We start from the raw sequence: 14,116 nt of genomic DNA, 5'->3' as shown, positions 1-14,116 counted from the left end.
CCCTTAGATGAATCCAGTAGATCTGGGTCAGTGTAGAGGAAGTATTTACAGACCTTTGGCTCTAGTGGATGAAATCCCTTGTGCCTCATTAATGAAGTATTCTTTTGTCTTACCTTCCCTGAGAATTTTATTTCTCTGGAGCTAAGAGAACAAAATTTAAATGTGTGCCAGTTTGACCCTTTGGGAGAGAACGTGGACCTCCGTGTACAGCTTTATCCCATTGGACTGTTTCTCCCCAGAATGTGTCATCTCTATTGTACTGTGTCTCCAGCATGCAGGGGAATGTCTAATGATCACTCTGAGATGCACTTCCTTCTCCTGAGTCCTAAAGAACACAACTGGACATCATTTACCAAGATGCCAGGGTTTTATGAAGCACTTCTGATCACATGGAACCCCACCAGCCTCACTAGTGTATTTTTACAATGTCTTTTATTTCAATTAATTGACAATAGATGCTGAGTAAATGGAATGCCAGCTTTGTAGGGAGGATGTCGACAGTTAGTATGATAGGATAATCTCAGTGAGCGTGCCCACATCTACAGGTCATAATAGATTAAAAGCATAAATGTGAAAATGTCTCCAAGAAAGTTCATACATTACATGTAAATTTTATTTCGTATCATATAATATAATAATAAATAATATAACATTTCACATACCATATCCCTATATTCATAGGGTTATATTATTATTTAAGAGAATGGTTTCTTAATTCAAATCAATGGCACCTGTGATATGCTACTTGGTGTCTGAAAGGGAACTGTTCCTTTGGCTGCTTCCTTCCTGAGTCTAAGAGAAAAAGCATACCAGGAGTGTGAGGAGAAGGGGGGAGCAATCAGGGGGAACTGATCACAAGGTCTGCGTGTAACCCCTTCCTAGGGGGATGGACAGTGGGGAAGTGGTTAAAGGCACACAGCACTGTGGCTAAAACTTGGGGGGACTTTTTAAAAATACTGTCTATACTCGTGTAAAGCCGAGTTTTTCAGCACAAACAAAAAATGTGCTGAAAAACTGGGGTTCGGCTTATACATGGGCCAGTGGTACTCCAGCGAGGTTTAACATCTCGCGAGTGATTGCCATTACTCTGCTGTTCATTCAAAGTCCTGCTGACACTGCAGGGCTTTGAATGTTTGTTTACTCACATTTAACCAATCACAGCCATCCTATGACATGGACAGCTCCAATTCTCAGAAGAACCCATAGCGATTCACTTATGCTGGCAGCTGGACTGGTAAGGATGTGTCCATGGCTACCCTCCGTCTCTCCTCTCTGGTCTCTGTATTAATTCACATCCTGCAGTTCCCACCCTAGGCTTATACTCGAGTCAATCAGTTTTTCTGGTTTCCTAGGTAATAATTAATTACCTTGACTTATACTCAGGTCGGCTTATATTAGAGTGTATATGGTAAATTATCAAGGGTTCATGAGAGAAGGAGGGTGGGGGAGTGGGAAATGAACTGATATCAAGGGCTCAAGTAGACACATGTTTTTATAATGTTGATGGAAACATATATACAAATGGGCTTAACACAATGGATGGATGTATGGAATGTGATAAGAGCTTGAAGAGCCAACTATAAAATAGTTAATGAAGAAACAAAGTACAAAGAGGTTTGCATTCATACTGCAGAAGGGTCCACTCTAGTTGAAGACGTGAGGAAAGAAGAAGGAAATCTTTCTGAGGAGGAGCCACTTAAGACAATAGATGGAGGACAGAGAGTGGAAGAAGTGTCCCAGGGAAGAGGCTCCTCTGGCCTGATTGGTATCTTCTTCGGGGGCCTTTCTGTACTTGTTACAGCTGAACTCCACCACTCACTGTCCTGGTTTGTCCTATTGGCACCAATGAAAAGTCATATCTATGTGATCAGACACGGGATGATAAACATGTGCATGGGCCCCACCATAGAGCCAGAATGAAAGGGCTAATATTAAACGATACTCAGGATTTGTACGTGAATAGCTAGTGCATTACATCCTGTGTTGCTTTCTATTCCGAAATTAGTTTTTCGGTTTTGCATGATTTTATACATTAGAATTTTTTAGGGTGCTTTAAAACGTATGTGGGACATTTGAGTTAATAGTTAGCAGAACGTTGTCACAAACTTTTCCACTAGTCACATATAATATTGATATATTGCTGGTGGGGGGAAAGTGTTCAGGTATCCTGGAGAGCAGATAGTTGGTTTCTCCAAATTCCATCCTGAGATTTAGCAAGTGACCAGCAATTCATCAACTAAGTAATACCCCAAAAGTATTAAAAATAGATATTTAAACAAAAACTGGTGTATGAATGCTTATAGAAGCAGTATTCACAAGTACTAACTGGTAGAAACAATCCAAATGTCCGTCAAAAGAAGACCACAGGGTGGCATTGACGATGAGGATTGTTGATCATTGAAACACCATGAAGCAGGATTACATGATACGGAATGGCTGATTTTTGGAAACCTACTCCTAGTGGGAAGAAAGCACATCCAACTCACTGCCGTGCAGTCAGTTCTGACTCAGAGTGACCTGTGAGGTAGAGCAGAACTCCACAGAGGTTCCCCAGGCTGGGATCTATATAGAACAAACTGCCAGATCTTTCTCTCATTCAAGAGCTGGTGACTTGAGACCTCAAACCGCTGAAATTTAGTTAGCAACTGTGTTAATTCGGTTTTGTGTCAACGTGTTTGGGGCAGGATTCTTAGTAGTTAGCAATTGGTGCTTTCCCCTGATGTGACTGAACCTAACCAACTCCATGATGGAATTTACTGTGAGCCTCAAAACAGATGTAAGAGCATTAGGGAGGAGACCGCCTCATCACCCAGGTTATAGCTGTGCTGCAATTGAAAGAAAGTTTCCTTAGGGATGTTGCCTACCCTTATGTAAGCAGACTTTGTAGGCAGAGTTGCCACTTCCTCCTTGCTGGATCTGGATCTGACATACGTCTCTGAGCCAACAGCCTGCTATATTGCCTCAGAATCTTGGAGCTATCAATGACCAACCATATGGCTGCCAACACAGGGCTCTTTTTACTCTGTGACCTGAAGCCTGACCTGTTGAACTTGAAATTCTCTGCCTCTATCTGCACCAGCCTGTGGTCTTCCTGCTTCCTGGGTGGTCCTCTTGCTTCCTGGTTGGCCAACCACACCAGTTACTTGGTTTTGTTAAGACTCCAGTTTAACTTCTGACCCACGGATTTGAGCCAGATTGTGCTTACTCACATCTCTATCTATATGGCTATAGAAATACAGAGGTATAGATGGGAAACATAATATATATCAAGGGAATATCTAAGACTTGTAAAAGTGTGATATATATACATATGTAGAGATGGATAGATAGCTGTAGCTATCAAGATATCATGGATCTTGTTTCCACTGAGAATGCATTCTAGCACCAACATGAGTGCTTAATCTCAGTGTCACCAGGGTTCCATTGGCCTGCGTGGGAGGTTGGGGGCGCTTCCAGAGGCCATATATCATGTACTCCCATTTATATGAAATATCACATTAGCCAATAATGTTGAATCATTCTACATTGCGTGTTATTCCATTTCATACTGGAAGCATTGACATAATACTTCCATTTCTTCACCACTAGTTGCCGTGGTGCGTGTATAATTGGGAATATTAGTTGTATTGTTCGATTTCCTTGAAGAGGGATATAGCACTGCACTTCAAGATAGATCTTGAGACATCTTTTCAGAGGGGGAACTGATCACAATGATCGATATTACCACCACCACCCACAGGGGTACAAACAACAGAAATGTTGGTGAAGGGAGACAGCAGACAGTGTGAGTTATGAAAATAATAATAATTTATAATTATGAAGGGGTCAGGAGGGTGGGAGGTTGGGGGAGGGAGGGAAAAAGAGGAGCTTATACCAAGGGCTCAAGTAGAAACAAAATGTTTTGAAAAGGATAATGGTGACATATGTACAAATGTGTTTGATACAATATAATTGATACATGAATTGTTATAACCAATGTAAAAGCCCACAATAAAATAATGTCAACTAAAAAAACAGAGAGATCCTTTCTGACAATGAAGTCACACCTTTTCTCGTGATGGTGTCATTCCTGTCATAGTGAACTGTACGATTTTCTAATTTTAAACAGCCCATTCCAGCGCACTCATGTCCAGAATCTCAATCATTTTATATTCCGTTACTTATTTTATGACTTCCTATTTCCCTAGATTCCTACTTCATACATCCCAAGTTATGAATATTAGGTGAATTTTTCAATCTTTTTTTTTTTCATTTTGAGTCATGCCCCATCAGCAAATGAAGCACTGGAAGGCTCTACTCTGCAGTGTTGACACCGTCCCTGGCAATGGAGACGACTCTACGTGGAGAAGGCAGCTCTTCCTCTGTCACGTTCTGAGTGCCCTCTGACCTGAGGGGCTCATCTTCTGACACTCTGTCTGACAAAGTTCCCCTTCTGTTCATTAGACCTTCAGTGTCTGACCGTGTCCTGATGCTGTGCACAAGGGGTTTAGTGGTCAGTTCCTCTGAAGTGGACAGCTGCTTCCTTCCTTGTGTTCTATTCTCAGTTTGGAAGCTCCCCTCAGAGAGACCTGTTCAGTTTGCCATTTGAAATTTCAGTGATGTGTCTTACAGCAACACACAAGCCACCACATCATAGTAAACAAGTGAGAGTAGTCCATTTGAGACACATGATTAGCCTTTAAATGGTAACATTATAAATCACCTCCCGGGGGTATGTGATAACTATAATGACAAATTAATACTTAGTGAAGGGAGTAAACTTTCAAATATTCATTAGGAAAAGATAGTATACATGTACAGGACAGCTTTTGGACCAAAATACATAGTTGCATAGATTGTTGACCTGTACAGATCCAATATTCAAGGGATTGGACAATCCTTTCAAAAAAATTTAGGGTTGGACAACAGTAAATTAATAATGCTCATTCACCAAAGAAGAACCATGCCTGCTAGATGATTCAGAGGTGTAATTAAAATAGAGAGCTTGAAATACTATATGGCCTTGCTGACCTGCCATTCTTCTACTTCTTTGCACAGTAGTGCCTTAATCCAAGAGAGTCATTCAGTTTCTTAAATGCACTGCAGCTTCCTGAGTGGGAGTTTCTAATCAGAACCTGTTGTGTCCTGTGAAGGATGTTGTTCTTGTGAACCTTAAAATGATAGAGTCTATACTCCTGGGTTACTAAAATTTGGATACAAATTGGTTCAAAAATGGCCAATTAGAAAAATAATAGTTGGCATGTCCTTACCTTGGGTGGTGGTGGTGGAGAAGGATTTCTATGAGAAATGTTAATCACTTTTCCCAATGGCAGATTGCCCCTCGAGGTTACTCGCCAACAGATGTGTGATTCCCTTCACCAACACAGACCTACCTGCCCTCCTCTACTTGAATTCCCACTGAGGTTCACTGAGCACCCTGTTAGGGGTGTCTGTTGATTTGGGGTGATCACAGAACAATGTCATATGACAGGAAATGACTTGTCTCCTTTTCTCTTCAGCACAGAAACTGACCACATCTAAGGAAGACCTCTGTCAAAGTGGTTACAAAGATGGACAAATAATTGCATGATACATAGACTGTGAGCATTAGGCAGACACAGAATGGATTCAAAGATTACCTGACCTGAGAACAGAAGTCTCCCTTCATCTTATAGTGCTGGCCCATACAATAGCTCTTTTTTAGTGATTGACTAACCACTCAGCATCATGGTTTTCCAGTTCATCCATCATCAGGACTTTCATGGATTGGTCACTGTTTTTATGGATACGCAGTATTCCGTTGTGTTTATGTACCAGTTTCTTTATCAATTCTCCCACTGATGGACATTTGAGCTATTTTCAGTTTATTATGAACTCTCTGTGATAAAAATAGGAAAGCATATATCTGTTTGTGTTGTTACTTCTTTCAGGTATCTACTCAGCAGAGGAATTGCTAGGTTGTCTGGTATTTCTATTTCCAGTTATTTTGAATATTGCCATATCAAATTTGGCAACTTTTGTACACCTTTAAAAGTCCACCACCCAACTAAAAATAAACTAATCTGGAGCATCTCATTTCAGTTTTCTGCTCTGAGATAGTGTAAACAGTTTTACAAGGCAGCAGAAATTAGTCCCTTTGTTTGTCATATGGAGGGAGCCATGGCAGATCTCCATGAGAGTTTTTCCTCTTGAAATAAGAGTTTTTTTTTAATTTCAATTTTTATGTGGCCTTCCAGAAAGAACAAAATGCGAGGATATGGCCAATGAGTCCAAATTAAAGAAAAATATAATTTTTCAGAAATACACAATCATTTTTATATACAGTATTTTTCAAATGTACATTTTATGTCTTCCTGGAATTGTTCAACTGCTACATTCAGAGATGTGTCATAATTTAAAAATCATTTTATTGGGAGATCTTACAGCTCTTATCGTAATCAATACATCCATGTGCCAAGCACATTTGTATATATGTTTCCTTCATCGTTTTCAAAAATTTCTTTTCACTTGAGCCCTTGATATTAGCTCATTTTCCCCCTTCCCCACCTTGCTCTTCCTCATGAACCCTTGATAATTTTTAAATTATTATTTTTTCAGATCGTACACCTTCACTCCCTTTTTTCATCGTCTGTCCCCCTGGACGGAAGTTATATGCTGATCATTGGGATAGATTCCACTTTTCTTCTCCCACTTTCCCCTTAGCTTTCTGATATTGCTACTCTAATTATTGGTCCTGAGGGGTTTACTGTCCTAGATTCCCTGTGCTGTGAGCTCTTACCTCTACCAGTGTACATGCTCTGGTATAGCCAGATTTGTAAGGTAGAATTGGGGTCATGATAGTGGGGGGAAGAAGCATTAGAGAAATAGAGGAGAGTGGTATGTTTCATCCGTGCTATAAAGCACTCTGACTGGTTCCTCTCATCCTTATGACCCTTCTGTAAAGGGATGTCCAATTGTCTACAGATGGGCTATGGGTCTCCATGCTACCCTCCCCCTCATTCACATAGATATAATTTTTTGTTCTCGGTCTTTGATGCCTGATACTTGATCCCATTAATACCTCATTATCACATAGGCTGGTGTGCTTCATCCATGTGGGGTTTGTTGCTTCTCAGCTAGCTGGTTGCTTGTTTATCTTTAAACTTTTAAGACTATAGATGCTGTAGCTTTTGCCAGCCAGACACCATCAACTTTCTTCACCATATTTGCCTATGCACCCATTTTGTCTTCAGTGATTGTGACAGGAAATTGAGTGTGGTAGTTACATAATTTGTTTTCAGTTTGAGACTTAAGAGTGAAGAGGTGGAGTTTAGCCTGTCAATCAGATCACAGCATTATGACCTCATTTGGAGGTGCTAAGGAGATAAATAGCTTGCTGGAGGAGGGACCCATGCTCACTCCAGTGAGACATTACTGACGATGAGCCACTTGGAAATGTGCTAATGGCAGCCAGACCCCTGTAATTCTGATCTAAAAACATTTCAAGTTCATCCTGAACCTCAAAAACACATTTTAAGACTTTTCCTCTTGACAACCATCTCACTTCAGTGTGAAATAGCAAAGCATTATTCGGTGCATCCAACTCATGCACAGTTGCGAGAACAGTTGACTGTTTTAAGGTGTTTCCCTTTAAAAAATTCACGGAGCTTATCACGCTTTTCATTACTTCTTGTAACTCTGGTAGCAGCATCTCCATTGCTGATATTTGCCCATGAACCATACAGTGAGTTCCAATGACATTTGGTGACTCATTCAGGACCAAACGTTGAAATCCAGATCAACTTCCTAGTATAGCTGGAGCACCATCAGTGCAAACACCACAAACCTTTTCCCAAGAGATCTTATGCTCTTTCAGAAATGAACCAACTGTGTCAAATACATCACATGCAGTAGTTGTCGTTACAAAAGGTGTGAGAAAAAAAGAAACCCATCTATAACGGCACCAACATTAATATGCCTCATGTAAACACGTATCCGTGAACAGTGTGCAATGTCATCAATCTGGATGCTAATTATTGGAAGTAAGTGGAGCAGATTTAATTTCCTGGATTATCAGACCAAAAATATCAGCACACATGTCAGCTATTCTTCTGTAGACAGTGCACTCAATTTGGTAACAAATTTGTCTCCAATCATAAATTGAACAATGTCTTTGGCCTCTGGCAACAATAAATTCTCACCAATGGTGTAAGGTTTCATAGCTCTGGCAATTCTGAGTGTCACCAATTATGAAGTTTCAATGGCTCCTACGTTTTGTTTGTGGTACTTGCCACCAGTGTCAAGTCTGGCTTTCTTGAGTCCATCAGCATTGCTTCTAAATAGTTGGTCTCCTTGCCAGCAAAGCTCTGATGCTCGCTATCAAAATGGCATTTAGTTTCTTCAGCTTCATAGAATTGGCTGATAGAACTTCACACAAATAACACATTGTGCTTTCTCAATTCCTGTTGTAATTATTGAGGTAACTCCATACTGTAAAAATCCTCACTATATTTTCTTTTCTTAATATTCTTCTCTACAGGATCCATTGTCATGGTATGGTTTGCTAATGAAAATAATATGTAACAATAGCTTTAGTAATACAAAAGAAGATTCATGGCATAGTTCAGTCAATACAGTTCATTAAAGTTTCCTATGATTTACCATTCTTGTGTAGTTTTTTTTTTACCATACCTGTTACTATTACAAGGGGGCACTATTCACATCAACCAAAGCTGAATATAAAAAGACCAATCAGCATCCAGATTAAGTTCCACTCATATATGTATATACACATACATATCAGTAGTTCATGATTTTACAGTACATGATATTACTTCTACCCAGTAATTAAAATTCATGACGTGTTGTTTTACCTCTAATCCTGCTGCTTTCAACACAGCAGCTGCTTTCTACGCATTAGCTGCTCTCTGCACAGTAGCAGCTCTCTACACCTGTGTGACTGGTCCACATAAGTAAATTATGGCGCCAACCCTGTCACGTACACCTGTATTTGTACAAGATGTATGTGATGGAGCTGGTGCGATGAGGTCATCATATGGTGTATTTAGATGTGGGCGGATATCCATGTGGAGGGACCCGCCTTGAGAAGAATTGAGGAGCAGTGTTTCCGTTGGTCATAGGCGACCCCTGTAAAATGGTCTTTGACCCCCAAAGGGTTCACAACCAACAGGTTGGGATGCACTAATAGAGAATTTCTGAGGTAAGCACAAGGAGTGATTTTCACAATGCTTTGAATGCTTAATTTTATTTTATATATTTTACTATAGTATTATTTGTCTTTAAAAGGGGAGTATCTAAGAATATGTAGCAGAGTTGGACTGTGATCCTCAAGGTGAGGTGTTCAAAACTACCAGCTCCTCTACAAGAGAAACCTGGAACTTTCTATACTCCTGAAGAGAATTCCAGGTTTGAGAACCTACAGAGGCAATTTAACCCTGTCCTGCTGAGCTGGTATTGACTCCATGGCAGTCGGTTTTTGGGGTTTTTTTGTTAGATATTTTTTGTATTATCAAATGCTCACTTCATACTCCACAAAGCATCCATTTTAACGAAATCAAGAATTAACTGTACATATTTGAATGGAAACATGAAAATGACGCTGTTCGCTGGAGCCAAGATCGAAAGCCAATCTGTTGACAAATAGACAACAAATTACAGTAGAGTCACAAGAATGGTACAATCCAGTGAGGGTTTAGTATAGCACAGATGAAACATACAACTTTCCTCTAGTTCTTTAATGCTTCCCCACCACCACTATCATGACCCCACTTCAACTTACAAATCCAGCTAGGCCGGAGCATGTACATTAGTCCAGATAAGAACTCAACACACCGTGAATTCAGGACAGATAAACACCTCAGGACCAATAATGAGTGTAGCGATACCAGGAGGGTAATGTAAGGTTGGGGAAAATAAGCGGAACAGATCACATGATCTACATATAACCCACATGCGGGGAACAGATAACAGAAAGTAGGTGAAGGGAGCCAGCAGTTGGCGTAAAACATTAAAAAAAAAGTTTTATAAATAATCAAGATTTCAAGAGGGAGAGAGGGCCGGGGAGGAGGGACATGGGCTGACACCAAGGCCTCAAGTAGAAATGATGTGTGTCTTGAAAATGATGATGGCAACATGTGCACAAATGTGCTAGGCACAATGGATGCATTTATGGATTGTGATAAAAGCTGTAAGAGCTGCCAATAAAATGATTTTTTTAAAACGTGTGATGAGAGTGGTTGCATGGATTGTGTTAACAGCTGTATGAGCCCCCAGTGAAATTATTTGAAAAATAACATGATGGCTGAGTGTAAGACTTGACCAAAAAAATACAATTTATGAATAATCAAGGGTTCATGAGATAGACGGGGCAGGAAGGGAAGGGAAAAAATGAGGAGCTGATATCAAGGGCTCAAGTAGAAAGCATATATTTTGAGAATGATGAGGGCAACAATTGTGCAAATGTGCTTGACTTAATGGATAAATATGGATTGTGATAAAAGTACGAGCCCTCAATAAGTTGATTTTTAAAAATAAAAAGAACATGCTGTGAAAAAATCTTAAGGAAGTTTGGATATAATCAGCTTGTTCACTCATTTTATAAGACAGTTTGGCAATCTCCTAGTTCAAGTGCTAGGCTGCTAACTAAAATTAGAGATTAAAATCCACTACCTGCTCCCTGGTGGAAAAATGTGATAGTTTACCTCTCTGTAAAGATCACAGCTTCAGACATCCTTTGAGGCAGTTATTCATCACTATCTCTGTGCTGTGAGGTGGACCCCATGACAGTGGGTTTGAATCGAGTCTACATTTTTCATTGAAGGAATAGGGGGTTGGTACTCAGCATTCCTGTATGACCAACTCACTACTCCTGCTATCAAGTGAGTCTGACTCATGAGACTGAATTGTGTGGTATGGTTTACAAAGCTGTAATTTGTTAAAGAAATAATTTTATTGAGGGCCCGTACAACTCTTATCACAATCCATACAAACATCCATTGTGTCAAGCACATCTGTACATTTGCTGCCATCTTCATTCTCAAAACATTTTCTTGTTACTTGAACCCTTGGTACAAGCTCCTCATTTTTCCCCTTGCTCCCCCCAACCTCCTTTCCTAGGTGGCAAAGGGCATTGACAGAGGTTTAAATACAGGCATTTCCATATGTAAATATATTTCTATATGACTATTAGGAAATACATCTATGTGCATATATTTATGGGTCTAGGATTAAGGTAACCAATTGTGATTTTGCCTCTACTCAGGTACTCCCTCAATACAAGAACACTTTGTTCTATTAACCTGGCATTCCATGATGCTTACCTTCCAGACATGATTGCTGAAGACAAAGCAGATACATAAGCAAATATGGTGAAGAAAGCTGATGGTGGCCACCTATGAAATGATTTAGCATCTTAAAGACATGACGATAAATGAGCTGCCTTCCAACTGAGAAGAAACCAAGCCCACATGGAAGAAGCACATGAGCATGTGTAGGCAGTCAATAACTTCAACATTCTTGATTCTACCACTTTCTGATGATAGAAGAGATATGAACATACTAATCGGGTGTGGTTTTCAGTGTGATTCTGGAAGCCATTTTCAATGTTTAAACATTTCACTCATGCTTTGAATAATTTAATAAGAACAGGTTTACAAATTTCATGCTCAAAATATTCAACACGACTGCAGTATAAAGAAAATAGACAGGTGAGTTGAAGGTTTAACACAGATATAATCACAAGAAAATTTTTTTACAAAATAAGAATCAAAGAAATTCTGTGCCTGTTTTTTTTCTTTTTATTTATCTTTTTTTCTTATTATTTTTTTTGTTTTTTTAATTTCTTATCAAACCCTTGTGTTGAGGGCTGACTTTCAATAGATCGCAGCGAGGGAGCTGCTCTGCTACGTACGAAACCCCGACCCAGAAGCAGGTCGTCTACGAACGGTTTAGCACCGGGCTCCCCACGAACGTGCGGTGCCTGACGGGCGAGGAGGCAGCCGCCTTTCCAGCCGCGCCCCGTTTCCCGGGATCTGTGCCTGTTTTTAATGGCTCAGGATAATAATGAGCACTGGTCTCTGGGATAATTGTATGCAATTCCTCTATGGCTAGTAATAAAAAATCTATTTCTTATATGTAGCTGAAGCATCCTAAAAATTGCACATTGAAGTGAAGATTTGGTTAAACACATTTTTAAGAAAATACACTGGAAGTATTTTCATAGTATGTCTTCAATTTTTCATATTATGTCTTAAGTATTTCAGAGATGGAATTATGTACATAAGCACAGTTAGAACTGAGGAAAGTATAATAAAATTTTTTTATTTTGAATTTTGTTTTTCAGAAGTAGCTCTCCAAACTTAAGGATGAATTTCTGTTTTATAGGATGATCTTCCACTGAAAAAGTTTTCTTAGGGCTTGCTTTATGTCTTTATTTCTAAGACTATAGATAAAAGGATTCAGCATGGGTGTGGCTACACTGTACATCACTGAGGCTACTGCAGTGGACCTGGAATTTTCAATAGCAGCAGAACTAAGATTGACCCCTATAGCTGTACCATAGAACAAGGAAACAACAGAGAGGTGAGACCCACAAGTGGAAAAGGCTTTGCATTTGCCCCCAACTGATGACATTTTCAAAATGGAGGACACAATCTTGATGTAAGAGAAAAGGATTCCCGTGAGTGGGATAACACCCAGAGTTGCACTTACTAAATACACGACTAGGTCATTGAGGAATGTGTCAGAACAAGCAAGATGGATGACCTGATTAAATTCACAGAAAAAATGGGAGATTTTCAGTTCTGTACAAAAAGACAGTCGCAAAACCAATAAACTATTTAATAGAGACTGCACAAATGACAATACCCAGGAGGCCAGAAGCAGGAGACCACAAAATCTTGGGTTCATCATGACCATATAGTGCATTGGGTGACAGATGGCCACAAACCGGTCATAGGCCATCACTGTCAATAGGAAGTTGTCTAAGCCTGCAAAAAGCAAGAAAAAAAAGATCTGAGTGATGCAGTCTTCATATGTAATTACTTTTTTCTGCATCTGGATGTTCATCAGCATCTTTGGGACAGTGGTGGAGGTGAAACAGATGTCAGCAAAGGAGAGGTTGGAGAGGAAGAAGTACATGGGTGTGTGGAGGTGGGAGTCGGTGGTGATGGCCAGGATGATGAGCAGGTTCCCAGTGAAGGTGACCAGGTACATGGAGAGGAACAGTCCAAAGAGGAGGGTCTGCAGCTCTGCCTCTTCAGAAAGCCCCAGAAGGATGAATTCTGGAATGTGAGTGTGGTTTCCTGGTTCCATGGAGCTGATGAAACTACTGGGAGAGAGACAAGAGCATTGCAAACTCTGCCATAGGCTCTTAACAACAGTTTAAGGGGTATGCTGTCATGTATAATTTTAGCAATCATTTAATTAATCCCTGTTAATATCTGTATATCTCATGTTCTTGAATTTCATATGCTCAATATTCTCTGATGCTGAAACTGTCAAGTTGTCCTTTGTTCCATTATCATCTTTTCCCTAAAACTTTATATTTCTCTATAAATTCCTTAAGATTTTGATAGTTCATTTGACCAATGTGTTTGACCAAATATTTTATGCCAAGTATTCCTGAAAGTTGTGGGAACCTCAGTGAAAAAAATAAAAATTTTTACTCTTATTTGATGTGGAGAGCATAAGATGCAAGTATTGCGCTCACCCTATACAGAGATTGGAAGGGTATTGGAAATGCAAAGACAATTGGTTCAATGGACTCATGGAGCATGCAAACAGCAGTCATGTCTGGAACAGAACTCTCCTCCATGTACCAGTAATCAACTATGTAAGTTTAAGAGGGCATCATTTGCCCAGGAATGGAATTCAGAGGGTTATGGAGGAAGGAGGAATGGAAACAGGAAACGCAAGGAAGCAGCGGTATAAGCTAAAGTACATCGGGGAATTACAGTGGACGAGTTATATCAGACTGTGTATGATTTCTTGAATATTGGTTCAAGCCTGTAAACCATGTATTTTATGGTAAGATGAAAGCAAATTATCAAGTAAAAAGAAATTCTTCTTAGTGTAATCACTTGTGATAAAGATGCTTACAACAGAAACCTGAATGCAGTTAGGGTGCTAATCATGAGAA

General features: G+C 39.8%; 1 protein-coding gene across 1 annotated transcript; it reads right to left on the bottom strand.

Moving 5' to 3' along the window:
• Positions 1–12,354: 12,354 nt before the first annotated feature.
• Positions 12,355–13,290, bottom strand: LOC142448725 (olfactory receptor 7A10-like). The gene has a single exon (XM_075550648.1). The coding sequence runs from the start codon at positions 13,288–13,290 to the stop codon at positions 12,355–12,357; it is 936 nt and encodes a 311-aa protein (XP_075406763.1).
• Between the last annotated feature and the right edge of the window lie 826 nt (positions 13,291–14,116).

This window comes from Tenrec ecaudatus, chromosome 1 (genome assembly GCF_050624435.1).
Source record: "Tenrec ecaudatus isolate mTenEca1 chromosome 1, mTenEca1.hap1, whole genome shotgun sequence".
NCBI lineage: Eukaryota > Metazoa > Chordata > Mammalia > Afrosoricida > Tenrecidae > Tenrec > Tenrec ecaudatus.
Note: the sequence above shows the minus strand (reverse complement) of the source record. Positions and strands in the feature narration are given on the sequence as shown.